Source organism: Lathamus discolor, chromosome 6 (genome assembly GCF_037157495.1).
Source record: "Lathamus discolor isolate bLatDis1 chromosome 6, bLatDis1.hap1, whole genome shotgun sequence".
Classification (NCBI taxonomy): Eukaryota; Metazoa; Chordata; class Aves; order Psittaciformes; family Psittacidae; genus Lathamus; species Lathamus discolor.
The window spans coordinates 38,238,292-38,256,682 of record NC_088889.1 but is presented as its reverse complement, the minus strand read 5'-3'; the positions used below and the strand labels follow the sequence as shown (position 1 = coordinate 38,256,682).

General features: G+C 48.7%; 1 protein-coding gene across 1 annotated transcript; it reads left to right on the top strand.

The window, feature by feature from the left end:
* Positions 1–342: 342 nt before the first annotated feature.
* DLST (dihydrolipoamide S-succinyltransferase) lies at positions 343–18,141 on the top strand. Its single transcript, XM_065686121.1, has 15 exons — positions 343–459; positions 4,909–4,942; positions 6,243–6,291; positions 7,322–7,377; positions 7,723–7,797; positions 8,173–8,228; positions 9,052–9,163; positions 9,661–9,816; positions 10,105–10,190; positions 10,874–10,971; positions 12,835–12,965; positions 13,708–13,781; positions 14,653–14,736; positions 15,261–15,428; positions 15,908–18,141. The coding sequence occupies exons 1-15, from the start codon at positions 391–393 to the stop codon at positions 16,040–16,042; spliced, it is 1,383 nt and encodes a 460-aa protein (XP_065542193.1). The 5' UTR covers positions 343–390; the 3' UTR covers positions 16,043–18,141.
* The last annotated feature ends 250 nt before the right edge of the window (positions 18,142–18,391 follow it).

Genomic DNA, 18,391 nt, shown 5'->3' with positions numbered 1-18,391 from the left:
GCTGATGCTTGCAGCAATATCATCCTACGCGAGCCCCATCCCTGTCAAGGGGAGCAGGAAAACCACTGGTACTGCTGTCCTGACACAATCCCAGACTGGTTCAATGAAGAGTGTCATGGAACGGCACCTCCTGGTAGAACACAGCTGAACCGTCTGCCTGCCACCAGCCCCGCATGGGGTCGTGGGGGCACCTTAGGTATGGTTCAACAGGAGGCTCCTGAGGTACCACAGCCCGTCCCTGTCACACAGCCCACACACCCCCACCCTCCATGGTGCCGTCCCTCTGGCCCCGCTCCCCCCGTCCCGGAGAGGTTGGTCCGGCCCTGCGCACTTCCGGCTTGCGCCGGGCCTGCTTCCGGTGTCCGCCCTCCGGCCGCTCCCGCTGCCGCGATGCTGCTGCTGTGGCGGTCCCGCTGCCTCGGCCGGGTGGTGGGCCGCTCGCTGCGCGCCCTCCGGCAGGTACTGCCCGCTGCGGGGACCCGCATCGGCCGCGGGGAGGGAGGAACGGGGGAGGGCGGCGGGCGGGGACGGCGGCGCCAAGGACACCGGGACGCGTCCCCCGGCCCCCCCCTCCCCGCCCGCGGAGCACCGCCGCGCCGGGGGCACACACACCGGGAGGGGCGGCCTGGGCCGGCGGCGGGGCTGACCCCCGCGAGGGGCCGGGTGAGCGGCAGTGCCCCCCCGCGCTCGGCGCCCCCGGGGCGTGTGCCGCCACCCCTGCCGCCCCGCCCGAGCAGGGCCCCGCCGCGAAGGGCGTCGGCTCGCCTGCGGCACCGGGCAGGGCTGAGCGGCGGCGGAGCTGGCCAGAACCGCTGCTCTCGGGCTCCGCCGTCACCGCCTGTCGCTGCTTGCTGATTTAATTCTGTGCTCGGTTTTCGAAGCAGGCGTCGAACCGATGCGGTGGCAGTAACCTGTGCTGGTGGAAGCTTGGGCTTGCAGAGTCTAACGGCCAGAGTCTGCTACTCCCATCAGCACCGGCGCTCCTGCCGTTTCCTCACTGTTAGTCACATCTTCCGTCTGAATGCTAAGCACACATAGCTCTATGTACATCCGTGTGTAAGTGCGTGCATATGCATACATACATCCACCTACCTACAGGAGGAAGAATATTACTTCCAGCTGACCAGCTGAAGCCTTACAACATGAGATTTCATTTTGCCCATTGTGTAAATGTAGGTGAGCAAGTGTTGACAGCTGATTGTAATGTTGAACATTTAAGTATGTTATGCGATTCATAGAACTGTTCTGTGTTAAATGCTTGTCTCTGGCCTCTACAGACAGATATGTCTTTATAAATGTCTGTGTACATATATATATATATATATAAAACTGCACTATAAAGCCTTTAGTTCTATTTTGTTATATATATATGTAGATACAAATTGATTATAGTGCAGTTTTAAACAAGCTTATTTGAGAGGCATTTTAACAGTATTTAACCTTTGTTAGCACTCAGTGGTTCTGTGTAATTATAAAGAATGGGGGAGGAGCCAGACGGAGTATTCAAACCTTTTACAAAGCTAGTCTGCAAATCAGGAGGGTATAGCTGAGTACTAGGAAAGGGAGATAATTTTTGTTAATCTGTTAGATGTACTGGAAAAGTTGAGAAACCAGGATGGTGGTAGTTGCTTTCCATTTGAGTAGGTGTGTGGGACGTAAGTTTTGATGAAGAGGGTAATACAGGCTTTCTGGAGAGACAGAAAGAAACACCAGAACTTGGCAAACAGAACAAAAATAAGGGTTGAATGGGAGAAAAGCAAAGTCAGCAAGAAACAACAGGGGTAGGGAAGGGTTGGCTGGATTTTGATGATCTTGCAAAAGAGAACAAGGTCGTGGATTCATAGATGAGGTAGAAACCATGAACGTGCATCAGCTGTCTACATCTGAGCGTGTAAAACTTCAGGTAGGTGGGGCAGCTGTTGAAGGATAACCCAAAAATGTCCTGAGAACTAGCCTGAAATGCTTTGAGAATCAAGTCATTCTTTTTACCTGGAGAAGAGTTTGTAAAGAACTTTTTCCTTCCTGCTTGATCCTCCCCACATGCTGGAGGAGTTCTCAGCCTGTTGTCTTAGTAACAGTATCCTTTACTACTCAGCATTGTTATCTCCATCCAATCTTAGCATCTGCCCTGCCAGGCTATATATAATTGCGTTAAAATCCATGGAAGATGTGCAGTTGGTTTGTGTGTGCAGGAGTGGTTTGTGCTCATCCTTGTTGCTAAAAGCAGGAGCTGCTTTGCTTTGAAGAAGCCTGGGCAGGAGAACCGATTGCTCCTTTGCCTGTCGCCAGAGCTGCTCAGCACTGGGCTTCTGGTTGAAATTAACTCCTGTTCTGTTAGTGTCCTTACCTGAAGCGGTCCCTGTTCTCACTGTTAGAGAACAAATCTGTAGGTATACAGGCCGTTGCTTTAGCTGATGCATTACATGATTCATTTCTGTGTGTAGTGAACTACTGGAAGGTGACGTCTCCGTGAAAGGTGTGGCCTGGGGCGCTGTGTGCCAGGGTCACTTTGACATTGGTTGTGAAAACAATTCTGAGAAGCCATGTGAAACATGGGGGAAAAATTAATCACTTGGTACATGAGTCACTAGCTAATTAGACCAAGACTTACTTCTCCAAGTGAAGGCTGGCTGTTTAAAGTGACCCAAAGTGCAAATGCTAGCTAGAAAATCTAAATGTGTCCATTTTCACTGAAGAAATGCCAAGATCAGGCAGAGGGCAGATTTAGCCAGGTGATACCAGGAACAGGAGCAATCACATCGATCCCTTCAGAGAAACAGGGATCAGGAAACAGTGCTGTTAGCCATCTCCCAGAGCTGCACTGTGCATCTTCAAGGTACCATAGTTAAGAGATGGACACACAACAGTTCTGCAGAACAGAAGACAGAGGAGTCTCGGTACCTTTTACTAGTAGCTTCCTCCACACATTAGAGCTCTTGCCCTCATTTCTTAACCTAAAAGACAGAAGCACAGAGTGATACCAATTTTTTTTTTTTCCTTAGTTTTGCAGGACTTGCAGAACCCAGACTTGGTACCTCTCATGGAACAGAGCTGCAGATGTGTTTTCTCACAATAATTTAGTTTGGGACAGGCCTTCTAAACTTTTTTAACCTTACACTGAACTGGTCCTGAGCAAATAAAATTGCCTGTTTGTGCTTCAGTCTGAGGCTGATCCTCTTTATTAACAAATTATTGTCTGGGATGCTAGGAATACCTTTAACCACTTTTTTATAAAACACCCAGGAAAACATTCATGGGCAGGGAGGAGCTCAGGTCACTTGACATTTTATCTGTGATTGACTTCATATGTCTGGGGCACTGTGGAAACTGGAAAGAATTTGATCAATACAGGAACTAACATATGTGCTGAAGATTGTGGTGCTTTAGATACTTGGCCAAGCAGAGTTAAGCTGAAGTTTGTTTTACTGATCCCAGCTCAGGGCTGGCTCTACACAAACCAGATCAGAGCTAGAAGGGGGCCAGTGCTTCACCAAGGTTAAGTGTTCATGATGACTGTGCAGAGTCTGCACAGTGCTCCCTGTTTTCCCTTCCCCAGCCAGACCTGGGGCAGGGGATCCAGTGGGCCCTACCAGAAGCCAGCTTTTCAGGATTGTCTCCATAATTGTTGGTCCCTGCTGTGCTGGAGCTCCTGAGCTCTGCCAGACCAAGGCTCCTGTAGCAGCAGGTCAGCCCAGCTGCCTGCCTCCGCAGCATAGCTGATCAGAACCTTGTTGAACTGCCCATCTGTCATTGAGTTGACTGGGTGTTAAAATTCCAGAAGCCAAATCCATCAGTAAGTTTGGATAATTAAACAGTGAAGGCCAGTTCCAGGCCTGCCAGTAATTTTGATGGTACGAAGTGTTCATTAAACGTATTTTTGCATTCTACATGCACACTGTCTACAGCACTTAGTCCTGTAGACGGTGTGACAAGCCGAAGTATCTCTTTGATTCTTGATCTGTGTGTTGCCTTATCACACACACCTCCACAAATTATTTTGATACTCAAGATCGGTTATATCCCATCCTGCTTGCTCTGGTTAAGCTGAAATCAGGGCTTACAGCAAACTTCCCTCCAGACACTGAAGATGTGATGTTTTTACCTCTTAGCTTAGCTGCTGGGTAAGGGTGCTTTGACCTGTTGAGTAGCTGCTCTTTCAAGCTGTTGTTCCAAACCATCAACTGCATTTTTGTCATGGTTACTGTGATATTTTCCTATAGCTTTTAAAGAGTTCTTAGGTTCTCCAGATCTGCTAGTTCGATGCCAGAGAAATGTATTATGATGATAGGGAAAGTAACTGGAATATCTTGAAATGTCTTTTGAGGAATGTTATGCTGAGCTAGGAGTGCAGTCCATGATGGCATGTGTATGAAGCGAAACATTGCCAGAAGGTGGAATTCCTGGCTCACTGAAAGCAGTATAAATTTTGCCTTTGAGGGCAGTTCTGGCCTTCTGGAGTTCAAAGGCTCCATAGCCTTAAAACAAACAAACAAACAGGTGCTGCATTCATGACTGCAGGAGCAAACATCATGGGATGTTTTGTTATCCTATCCAGTAGCTACCCTTGACCCTCTCATTCATAGCAAATTTTAGTGAATTGGTCTTTAGAAATCTGTTCCTTCTTTAAGAGGAAAATGTGTATGAGAAGGTCAAAACAGCTGGAGCCACAACTGAAAGCCAAGTGCATCAGGTTTAACATCACTGTGCAGGAAGGAATCCTGGAAGGGAGACAAAGCAAAGAGAAGGATGTGGATTCTCTCACCATCTCCCACTCTTGCGCTCCGGGCCTGCAGTCTGGATCATGGAATGATGGGACCTGTCTCTCATCCGGGTCTTGTGGGAAAACCAAGTTGTTCTAGGGTGGGTCTGTCTTTTTACAGTACTGATAGTTCCTCCTCTCTCTGACAGGGGAACTGCACTCTGGCAAGATGCTCTCTGTCTGGTGAGTCTTACGCTTTTATTTCGTTTCAAACTGCCTAGACAAACCGGAGCTGATGATGGAAATGGGTAATAGATTTGATTGGCAATCATGTAATGAAGAAACAGCTGGTGAAATGAGCTTTTTCCATGTGAGTGCCTCCCTTGCTGAATATACATGCTGCCTAATCCATTTGAGTCTGGTGAAGACTTCACAGCAGCAGCACGGTGTGTTTCAGGCATTGCAGTGCTTGAAACACATACTGTTGCAGAGCCTAGCTCTCAGATAAACTCCTTTAAAAATGATGGGTGAATGTGAAGTAACATGTCACATCTAGTATGCCTGTGAACTCCTCTTTAGTGCTTAAACTGGATTTTCCCAGAGCTCTGCTTTTTTCTTTCCTAGCTGTACTGTGTTTATATAACATGACATCACTCATTTCTGATTGCACTTTGAGAAACCAGTTTCATCTGCTTTTTCCGGTTTCTAGAGCTCCAGTATCAGCTCTTTAGGAGGGGATGGTGTCAAAATGTGTAGCTTTTTTAAGAAAATCAAGTGGGGAAATGGTTCTTCCTTCTGGCGTTGTGTGATTGGGATAACTGTGTTCTCCACTTGCTGTGCTGACTCGCTCTAAGATCAGTCTGGAAAACTGCTCAGTGCCCTGAAAGAGATAAAGAACAGGAGATCAGTTTGTAATAAAAATTGCAGTGTCAGGGCATGTGAGCAGAGTGGGAAAGGGCAGTGGGGTGTGTGAAACCAAGAAGCTCTGCATGCAAGTACCTGCTCTGGGTTTCAGAAAAGAAGTTCTTGGGACAGGGGTGGGCAGAGAATGGGGATGATGGTGGCTTGGTGCTCTGCCCTAAACCCTATGTTAAGTTCTTTTTTGATTCCTTACTCCTGTCCATGCAACTGTGAGGCTGCCTGGAGGTGCCTCATAGGTGACTGATGCTTTGTTCCTATTAGAAACCCCTTTGTATTAGGATAACTCAGCAGCAACTGAGGTTTTAGCAGTCCTTCGTAGCTGTTTCCTGGGTTGGTTTGACTGGAGTAGCTGCTGCTTTGTTTGCCCTTTCCAAAGTTATCTTTATTAGCTTTGAGATCAAGATATAACTCTTTTTCCCATCTCTGTAAATCTAGATGAAGGCGAGACTACTGTTCCTGGCAAGCTCTGGGCAGGTTTGAAGGCACTGAGGTGGCTATATTGCCCACTTAGTCACAAGCTTCTTTCAGAGTGGACAGTGATGTCCTCTGCAGTCTTGTACCTGACAAGAACACTCACAGGCCGGACAACATTCCTGTGGGGTAACACCGTTTTCATTCACAGGTGTGGCTGGCAGCCAGGGGCTGGCTTATACGAACAGCAGGAAGCTTGTGTAAGTATCTCCAGGAAAGCTGTGATGGGGAGAGGCTGGGGCTGCTCTAGCCCTGATAAGATCTGGGGGCTGGAAGGCAGAATATGGTTGGCTTTCATAAAATCCCAATGCGCATTATAGGAGCTTGGAGCTAGCCCTAAGAAAGTTTAGGGTTTTCAGGTCAGGATGTGTGGTATGCTTAAAGAAAATAAGCTTTGTTTGGAACCAGATACTGATGCAAGGAAGGAAAAGGAAGGAGAAGGTTTGTGATAGATGGATCTTTACCCTTTGATTATCTGACTAGAAGTTTTGTTTGCTCTATGGTAGCCTCCTGGTAGGATTTGGTGGTCCAAGGAGCTGTTGTTCATATGGCATGGTTTGCATTTCTGAGGTGGTCTTGTAAAAATGTATTTGGAGAAATAACTTTGAAGCATATCCATAATAGCTTACAAAGCTGGTCTGTTTGCACCAAGTACCCTATGTTACAGGAAATGCTGAAGCACATTGGCTTCAGGTTTCTAAACAAGGTGTCAGTAGGTATTAAAAACATCCTTTGAAATGCTTGGGATTGTCAGCTCCCTGTGAAGGGACATGATGGAAAGAAGTAGCTGTCTCTGATGTGTTACCATTGGCAATGTATGTTGCTTTCTCTTTTTTTGGAGCAATCTAGCAGGTTCTGTAGAGATGACAGTCCTGATGTGGAGGTAAAAAATGGTTATTGTGCTAGTCTTGGGCATAGGGTGGTCTGGCTAGGTCAGTGTTTAAACCACAGGGGTTCTTTTGGGTTCTCTCCCCTAAAATTCTAATTCCATAAATGTTAGTTCTCACAGAGTTTCAGAGAGCACTAGTGATGGTAAGCTGTAATGTTTCCTTTCATAGTGGGATTGTTGCAGCTTGAACAATAAGTAGGAGTCCTTTGGAACAAATAGATCAGAACTGCTGAGCAGCCTTTCAGATCAGTTAAGCAAATGTAAATTCTGAGCTTGAGCTTGGTGCCTGCAGCCTGCAAAGAAGAGTGCTTCTGTGTTCACATCTTTCTCTTTTTCTGCAGAGTAAATAGCTCCAGTGTCTTCACTGTCCGTTACTTCAGAACCACTGCAGTACGTAGTAAGTAAAAAGTCAGGAGTCAGCGGGATGGCTCTTGTGCTACCTATTGCTGTCCTGGCAACAGCTGAAGCTCTTCTATCCTAGGCCCACTTCTCTCCCACCTTGATGGATGGCTGAGGGTTTATGTTCCAGGGCCCTAAAGACTTTTGTCTGATGTTCCTGTCACAGTGTGCCTTTCAGTTAGATGGCGGTTTCTTTTCTTGTGTTTAAATGTTATTCAGTATCGAAGCAAGGAGAAGGTCTGTTGACCTACCCCCTCTGCTAGAGTCCTGATGACAAGAGTGAAGCAATGGCATAAGTGTTGAGCTCTGAGTGTGTTCAAGTCTGTCTCTCTCTCTCTCACAGGGGATGATGTGGTTACGGTGAACACACCAGCCTTTGCAGAGTCAGTCACAGAAGGAGATGTCAGGTGGGAGAAAGGTGAGCAGTTACCTCTGAAATTCTCAGCACTGGTGCTGCTACATTGGAGAGATTGGGTTCACTGGCTGACAGCCTGCTTTGTGCCTTTCAGTCTGTGACAAAAGGGGCAGTTAATTGCAGTTCTCCTAAGGGGTAAAGATTGAAGTTACTATCTCAGTACTTCTCTGTCATGGATGATGTTGAGTGAAGGGTGATGTCTCAAAGGGAATTGGACTGACTATGCAGTATATTGATTGTTTGAGATAGACTTTTCTTTAGGAGTCACCAAGAACTGGAGTGAGAAAAGTCTTTTTTAATGGGGGAGGCAGCTGTGGGTTAAGAGCATGGCCAGAGCATGACTCCCTCCTCACAGTGGTCTTCATATCTGTCATTCAGCTGTTGGAGACACAGTGGCAGAAGATGAAGTGGTGTGTGAAATTGAAACAGACAAGGTAAGAGTTTTCACAGAATCACAGAATGGTTTGGGTTGGAAAGAAACTTAAAGATCATCTAGTTCTACCCCCCTGCCATGGGCAGGGAGGGACACTTTGCATTAGACCAGGTTGCTCAAAGCCGCAACTTTTGGACCAAACCTTTTTCTAGTTTCATAATAGGTACTCTGTATGGCTCCTCTAATGCCAAGAGCTCGTAGAGCCTGTAAGCCCTGCCTGTGCCTCCTGCTCCCTTCATGGAGAAAAGCTTTTCTCATCTAGTATGAAAGCTGACTGTGCCTTAAGTGAGAATTCTTTGTCAGCTCTTCCTTCCTCATACATTTGATTAAGCATCAGTGGTACTGATATTTGTTGGAGCTGCAGTTCCCCTGCTCCTTCCAATTTTGGTTCTCTAAGCTTTGAAACCTGTTTGTGTTTAAACAAAGGAGATATCTGCAGAGCCATAGGATGTCTTCACATGGCTGTAAATTTAGCCTTTAAATTTACTCACTCCTTAAAAGAATCTTAAGCTTTGAAGTTCTTGCTGAAACTGCCTGCCAAATTCTGCTTCCATTGTTGCCGTCAAGAAGATGTTGACAGCAGGTCAATTCTTGATTGTATCCTGAAGCAGGAGATCAGGCTGTACGTTACACTGCCACCATCTCCTAAAACTTCTGTGTATCGGCACAAAATTCTGGTGGAGGGTGTGAAAACTGGTGCAAATGGTGCAAGACCCGCTGTATGTGCCGCATAAAATGTGTAATTGCACGTATTGTCATCTGCTCTTGGGCACTTGTTCTCCATCCAGTGGTTGGGGAAATTTCACTGGTTTTCCTTTTTGCAGACATCAGTGCAAGTTCCAGCTCCAGCAGCTGGTGTGATTGAAGCCCTTCTGGTACCTGATGGTGGCAAAGTGGAAGGGGGGACACCTCTGTTCAAACTCAGGAAAACTGGAGGTGAGTCGTGCAAGTTATTGCACAGTTCTTCCTGTTTCCACCAATCCTTTTTCTTAAGATAGAAACAAGGCATTTAAAGGGATCCTGAGAGACAGTAAATGTTTTCTCCATCTGCCTCTGCAGTTGGAAGAAGATACTTCTGTTCTGTTGTCCAAGCATAACTGTAGTCCTTCTGAGGGGGAGCTTTCCTTTTGCTCCCTCTGTAGGAGACTGCAACTCTAAGCTAAAATTAGGTGAGAATTCTCCTGTATAACTCCCTTCTGCATCCTCTTCTCTTTAGCATCCAGTCTCCTGCACAGTGAGGAGATCTAGGGTGTCGATGAGTAAAACACTTTCACCATGGGATCCTCTTGTGGTGGCCTCTGTCAGTTCAATAGTGCTGAGAACTGTAAAAGCACTCTGCCAGAGGGTTAACTTTTATCAGGTTGGTTGGACTCAGGGACACCTGACAATGGAAGTCTTCATTGCTCTTACCATGGTTCTTCCTTGTCTTTTAGCTGCTCCTGCCAAGGCCAAACCAGCAGCAGCCCCTCCTCCTCCTGCAGCCCCTGAACCTGTAGCTGCGGCTGCTCCTCCCCCTGCTGCAGCACCAATTCCCACTACAATGCCACCAGTGCCACCTGCATCAGCTCAGCCCATCGACAGCAAACCAGGTGAGGCAGCAGCTGTTTTCTCCTATTTTCAAGCCTCTCTTCCTTAAGGAGCATATGTAAGGTTAAAGACAGCAAATAGTCTGGCATTTATGGTGAAGGTCCCCTACCCTATTGTCCTGTGTGCTCCATTTGGAGAGCTCAGCCATGCCTGGAACCTGCCCAGCCCAATTCCAGACTGCTTCCACACTGTGTTGCTCGAGCAAGGAGCTCAAATGGGCTTTTTACCTCAGGGCATTTTGTGATCAAGCCCTAACTCCCCTTTTTGACTGATGTGTTCTTTACCCTCAGTGTCTGCGGTGAAGCCGGCTGCAGCCCCCACAGCAGCCCCTCCTGGGGAGGCAGCGCCCAGCAAAGGTGCCAGATCAGAGCATAGGGTAAGCTGTGGGAGTAGTGGCCTGGCCAGCGCTTCTGTTGCTGAGTGACAATCTGTTCTGGCATAAGCCTTGAGCTACCCTGATGTGTCCATATCTACCTGTTCACACCCAGCTCAGTGGGGCTGTGACAGATGGGGAAGTTCTCTACATGAGGGCACCACTTTAGTGGGGTGGAGGAAGAGACAGGTCCAATCTGACACAGCCAAAAGTCTTGTCTCGAGCTCTGCTGATCAAGCACGGAAGGCTCCGTGTGATCTGCTTGGTCTGTCCACAAGCCCTCAGCGAAGGGCTGAGGCTGCTACACCTGCCTTGTGCATGGTTAAGAGAACATGGTTGGGCAGCCTGCTTTCTTAGCAGTTCTTGCTCTTCTCACGTTAGCCTCATGCTGGAAACCCATGTGTGCTTGGAGGTCCTGAGGAACACATAGGTCAGAAGTAGCTACACTGTGATGCATTTCAGCACTGCTTTTCGAATGACCTGTGAGTTGAGCTGGGCAGCTCCATAGTGAAATCGACTCCTCGTCCTGTCATGCTCCTCATGGAGACCTGGAGTGAAAACCTCAGCCCTAGGCATCTATTACTAGTCAACAAAATGGCAAGAACAAGAGTCTTTTGAGTTTCTTGTGTGTTATCCCCCTTGGATGTGCTTGAGGCAGCTTCTGCTTATATCTTTTTACTTTTCAGGTGAAAATGAACAGGATGCGCCAGCGTATCGCTCAGCGGCTGAAGGAGGCTCAAAATACTTGTGCCATGCTGACCACTTTCAATGAGATTGATATGAGGTGAGGAGCAGACCTCTTTCCCTTTATGAGCAGAAATAGATGTAGGCAGTCGTCTTTACCTAGCAGTCAAGACCTTGCTGATTCTCTTTGGAAAGATTTAACAGCCTGTCTTTTGGGACCTCTTTCTTAGGTGTGTACCACTGTCTGCACAGCTTCATCAGGGCTATGCTGGGGTTGTAGTATGAGGGATGCATAGCTTCCTAATGGCCTTTCATTCCTTGGGAGTCATCCACTGATTGTGAAAGGGGCAGTCTGGTTCCTTATCTATGTGCTTCTTGGTTAAGGACTGGTGAATGTTGAGCAGAACAGCAGGAGTGACTGGTATCACTTGTGTAATGGCTGTTAGAAGGCAGCAAGATGTAGCGTCTGTTTTCTGCCACCCCACCAGTTTTCTGCTTTTGGAGGTGGGCATATTTAGGTTCCAAGAAGGTGATTCCCCAGGGCTCATCAGCCTTTTAGGTGAGCATTACATAGGCCTGAGGCCTTTGCTGTCCGACGGTGCAGGTTTCCAGAGGCAGGCTAGCATCCTTCCCCATCCCCTCTGGGCAGGTGGGGGGTCTCCTGCCTCAAGTGCTTGCATGGACTGAATGCACTAATGGCTTTGGAGGGTGGGCAGCTTATGTTACAGTGCATTAAGGGGAAATTGTGCCCAAATCAAATTGTCTTGTGAAATCCTATTCGGCTCCTTAAGACAAAACATGTAAATATTTGGGTCTCAGAACAATAAGGCTGGCAAAATAATCTTGATTGGAGGGGAAGTGCTGCAGCTTTATCTCCTCTCAGAGGCTCATTGAGGTGTCACTTTACGCTGGCCTCGAGCTCTCATTGCATCTGGTAATCTGGTTTGGATTGATTGCTGTGAGGTTGACTCATGAGGACCTGTGCTGGGGCCTCCTTCTTCCCATGGGGGTCAGTGTCTGAAAGGAGGAAGCCATAATGAGCCAGTTTTGTAGCAAACCTCATTCCCATTGCTGCAGTCCTTGTGTCTTGGGAGGCACTAATGTCTTTGGGTGGTAATCTTAGCCCTAAACAAAGTTAGACGCAGGAAAACAAACACTCTAGACCATGGAGAACCCTGCCCCTAGCTGAAATTGTCTCTTGAAAGACTCGAGGTCTCTAGATGGGGGAGGGACCACGCAATTCCAAAGCATCTGGTACTAGCCTGGAATACATAGAGGTTATAGTCATAGATTGGTTGACTTTCTGTAAATGGCCTCAGTTCTGATAAATAAAACAGTGGGGAAACATGATTAGTCTGGTTAAGGGCTGTGGTTGGGCTGGCACCCACTGCCATAGCAGCTGGAAAAATTTCTTTCATGTTCACTCAACTCGCAAAGCCAGAGAGTTTGGTATGGGGGCATCATTGTGCTGGCTGGTGCTGGACTTGCATGATGACTGAAGTCCTTTCCCTCAATCACCATGTGTGTCTTCTCTGCTCTTGGCATTTCCTGGTTTTTAACCCTTCTGGGGCTGGCACAGCCGCAGCTGCGGTTGCTGTCTGTGGTGCCACACTGCTATCAGCACTGGTGTCTTCAGAGAATCGGTGGCAATATCAGGCCTAAGCAGGAAATAGGCCGTATCCCATCTTGCTTTTGTTGCTCAGGAGTGTGGACCATGCAGGCTAACCCTGTCCTGTTGAGTTTGTGGTCCAAGTCCAGTTCCTGTTAGATCCTTTGGCAGGGGCTTTAGAGCCACCTTCAGCCCACTTCAGCTATGATACTTGAAGGATATTTCAGCAAACTGAGGGTTTGCTGGTTGGTGGAGGTTTGCAATCCCAGGGGATGGCACTGAAATCTATTACAGAGCAAGGGAGCAGTGTTTTCTTGGACTCCCTGCTGACCAGTGTTACCATGTGTTTTACAGCAACATCCGGGAGATGAGAGCTATACACAGGGATCCCTTCCTGAAAAAGCACAACCTGAAGCTGGGTTTCATGTCAGCTTTTGTGAAAGCTGCAGCTTTTGCTCTGCAGGACCAGCCCGTTGTGAATGCAGGTGAGTTGCCTTTCTCACCGGTGAACATGGCAGAGTGGGGGAAAGCAGGTAACCAAGTCCGTGGTGAAGCTAGTAGTTTGGACAAGCAAGTCAGACAGGAAAAAGGAGGACAGTCCTACTTACTGATTTTGCTAAAGCCATTTATGTATGGGGAGCACAGCTTGCCAAGAGCCGCTCTATTAGATAGGGATTGCTTGGAGTCAGGCTGGGGCCTTGCATATGCAGTCTGTGGAAGGCAGAGCCAGCAGACTCTGCTGGCTGGTGCAGAGGTACCGGCTGCAGGTGCAGTGCAGTTCCTGGGAGGTGTCGAGGGACTTCCTCGACACAGAGAGAATAACCAAGGGGATGTCTGAGGGCGACTGAGGGTGCAGAGCACTGGAACAGACTGCCAAATACAGTTGTGGAGTCTCCCTCCCTGGAGACATTCAAAACCCACCTGGATGCATTCCTGTGTAACCTGCTGTAGGTGACCCTGCCTTGGACAGGGGTGTTGACCAAAGTGACCTCCAGAGGTCCCTTCCAACCCTGGCGATTCTTGGATTCCGGAACTGTGTTTCCTTTCTGTCTGTCCTTATGTTTCTCCTGCAGGCAGTGAGGGCTTGTGCTTCTCTGCAGTTACGTTTAGCTAGAGCTAAACATAACTAGAGCTAGAGATGAGTTATGGTTTTGTGGCTGCTTCTGGCCTGTTGAGCCCTTGATCTTGGGTACTGCATGTGTAACACATCTTTTTTTCTCCTTCTAGTGATTGATGACACAACCAAAGAGATTGTGTACAGGGACTATGTGGACATCAGCGTTGCTGTAGCAACTCCCCGGGTAGGTACCTTGGCTGCTTTGGCTGTTCTTCCTGCAGCTTTGGGTCTAGGTTGGTCATGTAGTTTGAGCCAATTCAGCTTGAGCTCTGCTGCAGCAGAAATTTACTGATGAGACTGATTTTCTAAATGACGCATCTGAGACATTGTAGACTGCTGAGATGGGTTTGGGGAGAAGATGGAGGACAAAGAATACTCTTCCACTGTAGTAAGAGATATAGTAACAAGGTCAATAAAGATCTCAGTGGCTAATGAGTAGGGCCAAGTTAGGGAAACTGGTTTTTTTTTTTTTCATGGACCGATGAGGATGTGGAATAGACAGTAAAAGCTTTGCATGTCCTGTCCAAAGGCTAATGCTGTTGTGCTGTTCCACCTTTTCTGTAAATAAAATTGCTGATTCAGAGATGTTCCTGTCCAGGTAGAGTATGGGATGGAGATGCAGGTACCTAAGTAGATAGTTCTGTTGTGAGCAGAGGTTTGGCCAGGACTGAAACTGTCACTGCTCCCGAAGTCTAGACAAGTACCAGCATAAAGGGGTTCCACTCTTCTCACAGAGAAAGAGGTGGCAGCTGAAGTCTGCCCAGAGCCTCAACTGCCTTTGTGGACGTGGAGCTGGATCCAGACAGACCTGGTTGATTTTATGGGACAGGCTTACAAGGCAAAGATGAGGTCTCATTTATGGAGTCAGCCCTTGGTGTGTGTCATGCCCAGTTTCCCGGCCAGCTGCCAGGGTGCAAGGCAGCTCTGCCAGCTACCTGCTGTGTGCTGAGGCGGAGACAGGAATGCTGCTGGGCTGAGGCCAGGCTCATGCCCAGAGCAGGTGTCTGTGTGGCACCACAGTGAATTAGCTGATCATGCACTTTGCTTCTCCCTAGGGTCTTGTGGTCCCTGTCGTTAGGAATGTAGAAAACATGAACTATGCTGACATTGAGCGTGCTATCTACGAGCTGGGGGAGAAGGTAAGGAAAGTTGGAGCTTTTTCTGAAAAGGGTGGAGAGGAATGGGAAGAATTGGGGGTGCTGGATAGGCATGAATTGATTCAGTCCCTCTGTTGTCGTCATCTCTGACCTCTGACACACTGACTTGTGCTGGGGGGAGTGATCCAGTTACATCTGTAGCTGTGCCTGTGCCTTACAGGACAGGCCTATTTATTTGTTGCCCTTCCAGAAGACCGCAAACTATGCATTAGCGTCTTCTTCTCTGTCTTTAGAGGCCATGGCTGAAGTGCCCTGGGGTAGAAGTCTCTGTGTCTGTCTCCTGCAAAAGCAGGAGTTGGAAGGAGAGAATCTTTCCCCAAAGCCAGTAAATATTCAGACCTAACAACAGGATACATTTTCAAGTAATTGGTTCTAGTTTTGAGCTGAACAGATCAATAAGTGAAGCTCTTGCCATCATTTATTCCTGGAGAGAGTGAATGTCCAAACCCTCATGCTTTGCCTTCTGTGATTTGTGTGGCTTTCTAAGACCTTCCTTTTTCTTCCAGGCACGGAAGAATGAACTGGCCATTGAAGACATGGATGGTGGCACTTTCACAATCAGCAACGGAGGGGTTTTTGGGTCACTCTTTGGGACACCTATCATTAACCCACCCCAGTCTGCCATATTAGGCATGCATGCCATCTTTGACAGACCTGTGGCTGTGGGAGGCAAGGTAGGCGGAGCTGCACAGGACGTGTCAGTGAACAGAGGAGAAGGCTCAGTGGGATAAGGACTGTAGCCCACATGCTTTTTCTAGGGGCTTGGTGTCAACTTCTAAAAGGCTTTGCTGTGAATGAGGAGCAGGGACTAATGGATATAGGGCAGCTTTGCTGGCACCAGTACTTGCTTGATGTGCACAGGGCATGCTTGTCCTGTCTGTGATGGGGAGAACTGGATAATCTGCTTAGGTGTGAGGAGGATGCTGTAGCCTCTGTGACAGAGAACAGCTCCAGAAAGGGACCTTGTCTTTTATGCTGTGGACCCAGCCTGGGTGTTGGTCAGTGCCTGGGTGAGTGAGTGGATAGGTAATCCTGCCAAGCAGGACACATCCAAGAGGGTCTGAGCCCTGGATTCAGGGTAGGAAAAAGCCTGTGGAGGGCATCGTGCCTGTGGTAGGGCTGAGCTCACTGGTGTCTAATTCCTCCTTTTCAGATCGAGGTGCGGCCCATGATGTACGTGGCGCTGACGTATGATCACCGGCTCATTGATGGCAGAGAGGCAGTGACTTTCCTGCGCAAGATCAAGGCAGCGGTGGAGGATCCCCGTGTGCTGCTGCTCGACCTGTAGAGCAGCTTCACCCCCACGCAACCCACCCAGGGCAGGGCCACAGCACCGGCAGGGCCAATGCAGGGCATTCAGGAACTGGCAGGGGTCATTCCAGTCTCCCTCCCTCCGCTGTGATCGGAGCTGTCCCAGAGGGAATTGTGGGGATAGCTCCTACCTCCTTTCCTATTTTGTTTAGCAAAGGTTCATTTTCTCACGAGGGTTGCTATGCAGTGGGCCGACTGCTGTTTGGCACTGCCTTTCCAGAGCTGTCTGTATGGCATCCTCTCCCTCACAGCACCAAACTCTCACCTCTGGCTTGTCCTGTACCACTGGAAACTGCTTGCTGCTGCTGTGCTAGGGTACCCTTCCCTGCCACTCCAAGGTGGGTTCAGCTTTATTTCCTGGCACTGAGGTTCCTGGGAGGGAGAGGAGAGGAAAGGCTAATCTTATGTCCCTGTTTTGCTTTAAAGTATTTCACACTCATCTGCCTTGCAAGGGCAGTCTGGGGACCTGCAGGCTGCTTGCAGCAGAGGGTTTGATCAGAGCCGGGCGTGAGGTAGGTGTCATGCCTCTGGCAGTGCCCTCTGCAGACAGGCACACAGTGGTGGCAGCTCCCCTGTTTTCCCTTGGAGATTGATTGTCTCTCTCGGGCCCAGTCACTGTGGCGTGAATGTTCACGTCCAGGTGGGCAGAGCCCATGACCTCTGTGGAGGTAGCACTGTTCCCTGCGGGGGGACAACCCTTTCACCATTACATGCCTGACACGGGGGTAAGAACCAGCCCCCAGCAGCTGTCCTTGAATCACAGCTCACTGATGGTGGATCCGACTGCTGGCTTCCTGCGTGCGAGGGCTTGGCCTGCTACCAGCACAGAAAGTGCTGGAGAGGGCCAGGGCTTTAACTGTAATGTATATCCCAGCCTGAGGATGCTGGTTTGGGGGGAGGGGGGCAGTCCTTAATCTGATAGCGCACACATGTATGGGGGACTGAGGGGGTTGCTAGTGCCTGCAGAGTCTATTACTCTTACCCTCTACACAGAACTTGTAACTAAAATATTTAACACAGCGGATTTTAAATGAAATAAAACTGGGCAATGACTGCGAGGTGGGGTGTGTTTGGAGGCGGGGGGTGTGAGCAGCTCCTGGGTCTGGGGCATTAGCTGCATCCCTAGTGTGATGTAAGAAGCCTGTTACCTGGTGGTGTGAGAAAAGAGGAAATTGGAGCTGGGCCCATCACTAGTGGTACTGAATTGAGGCTTCTCTGGCTGTGAACTCTACTGTCCTCAAACCCTCTTTGGCACAGAATTGGCTCTTCCCAGCATAGATGAGGTTTTCAGGGCTGGAAATCATCCTTTTCTTGGTCTAGCAGCAGATCTGTTACAGACGGTTAGGAAATCCCAGTGTTTGCTAAATAGGGTGGTGGCCAAGAGGGAGACCTGGGACAGGCTCTTTGAAGTGCAGGTGTGGAGCCAGGTTGTTTTTTCCCTGCTACAGTGGGAGAGTTGTAAATCATGCAAGTGGTGAAAAAGGCTGTTTGGGTTGCAGAGGGAGGAAGGAGGGAATATCTAAGAACTGTAAAGTAAAAGCTGTCTGTGGTGCTGAGAGTGTTTCCCCAAGGAGCCGTCCCTGTTGGAACAGTTTGAAATTGTTCCTGGATCATAGCAGGGTTTTTCCAGCTCTGACATGAACTTTGGAGGGTGGTTTGCCCTTCCCGGCTACAAGTGAAGAAAGCAGCTCCTTGTAACAGAAAACGATTGCACTCACAGCTGGCAAGCTGGCCAAAGGGAGAGCAGTGCCTAGGACTGGTTCCTGCATCTTCCTGGCAGCTATGGACAAAACTGTGTGTGGAGCCAGCTTCTCTCTGATTGTCGCTGGTTGAAGTAGAAGGTTGTGAGGAGAGGAAAAACCCCATCCTGTGCTGAAAAGGAAGGACAAAGACTCTAGATGCTCTTGCATGAATGAATGGAGTGAAAGAAAAGGTTCTGATTAAGAACGCTGCTAGCACTCAGCCCTCCATGCTGGTTTAGGATACAGACGGCCCATTTTGACTTTGCACATGAGCCTGGGGAAGGGCAATGCCTGTATTCTGTCTGGAGCTGCAATAAATGAGGTCTTTAAACTACCCAGGGAGTGACTGTACAGTCAAGCTCTTAAAATGATGCAGCCTAACAAACAGCTTTATTTACTCTGCAGTGCTGGGGCTTGCTTGCTGTAGGGGGGTCATGCAGCTGCCATGCTCGGAGCTTCATTGGTTTTGGCCTTTCTGGGTGACACTGATGGCACCGTGTTGTGAGGAGCCAGGTGTGGCTTCTCCTGCTGAACCCCCCCTGAGTCACAGGATGAGGTGGCTGGTGGCCGAAGGCGCAGGTTTG

Coding starts and splice junctions, on each gene's coding strand:
- DLST (XM_065686121.1), top strand. CDS start 391: ATGCTGCTGCTGTGGCGGTCCCGCTGCCTCGGCCGGGTGGTGGGCCGC. Junction 8,229..9,051: donor GTGAAATTGAAACAGACAAG/GTAAGAGTTTTC, acceptor TCCTTTTTGCAG/ACATCAGTGCAAGTTCCAGC. Junction 15,429..15,907: donor CTGTGGCTGTGGGAGGCAAG/GTAGGCGGAGCT, acceptor CCTCCTTTTCAG/ATCGAGGTGCGGCCCATGAT.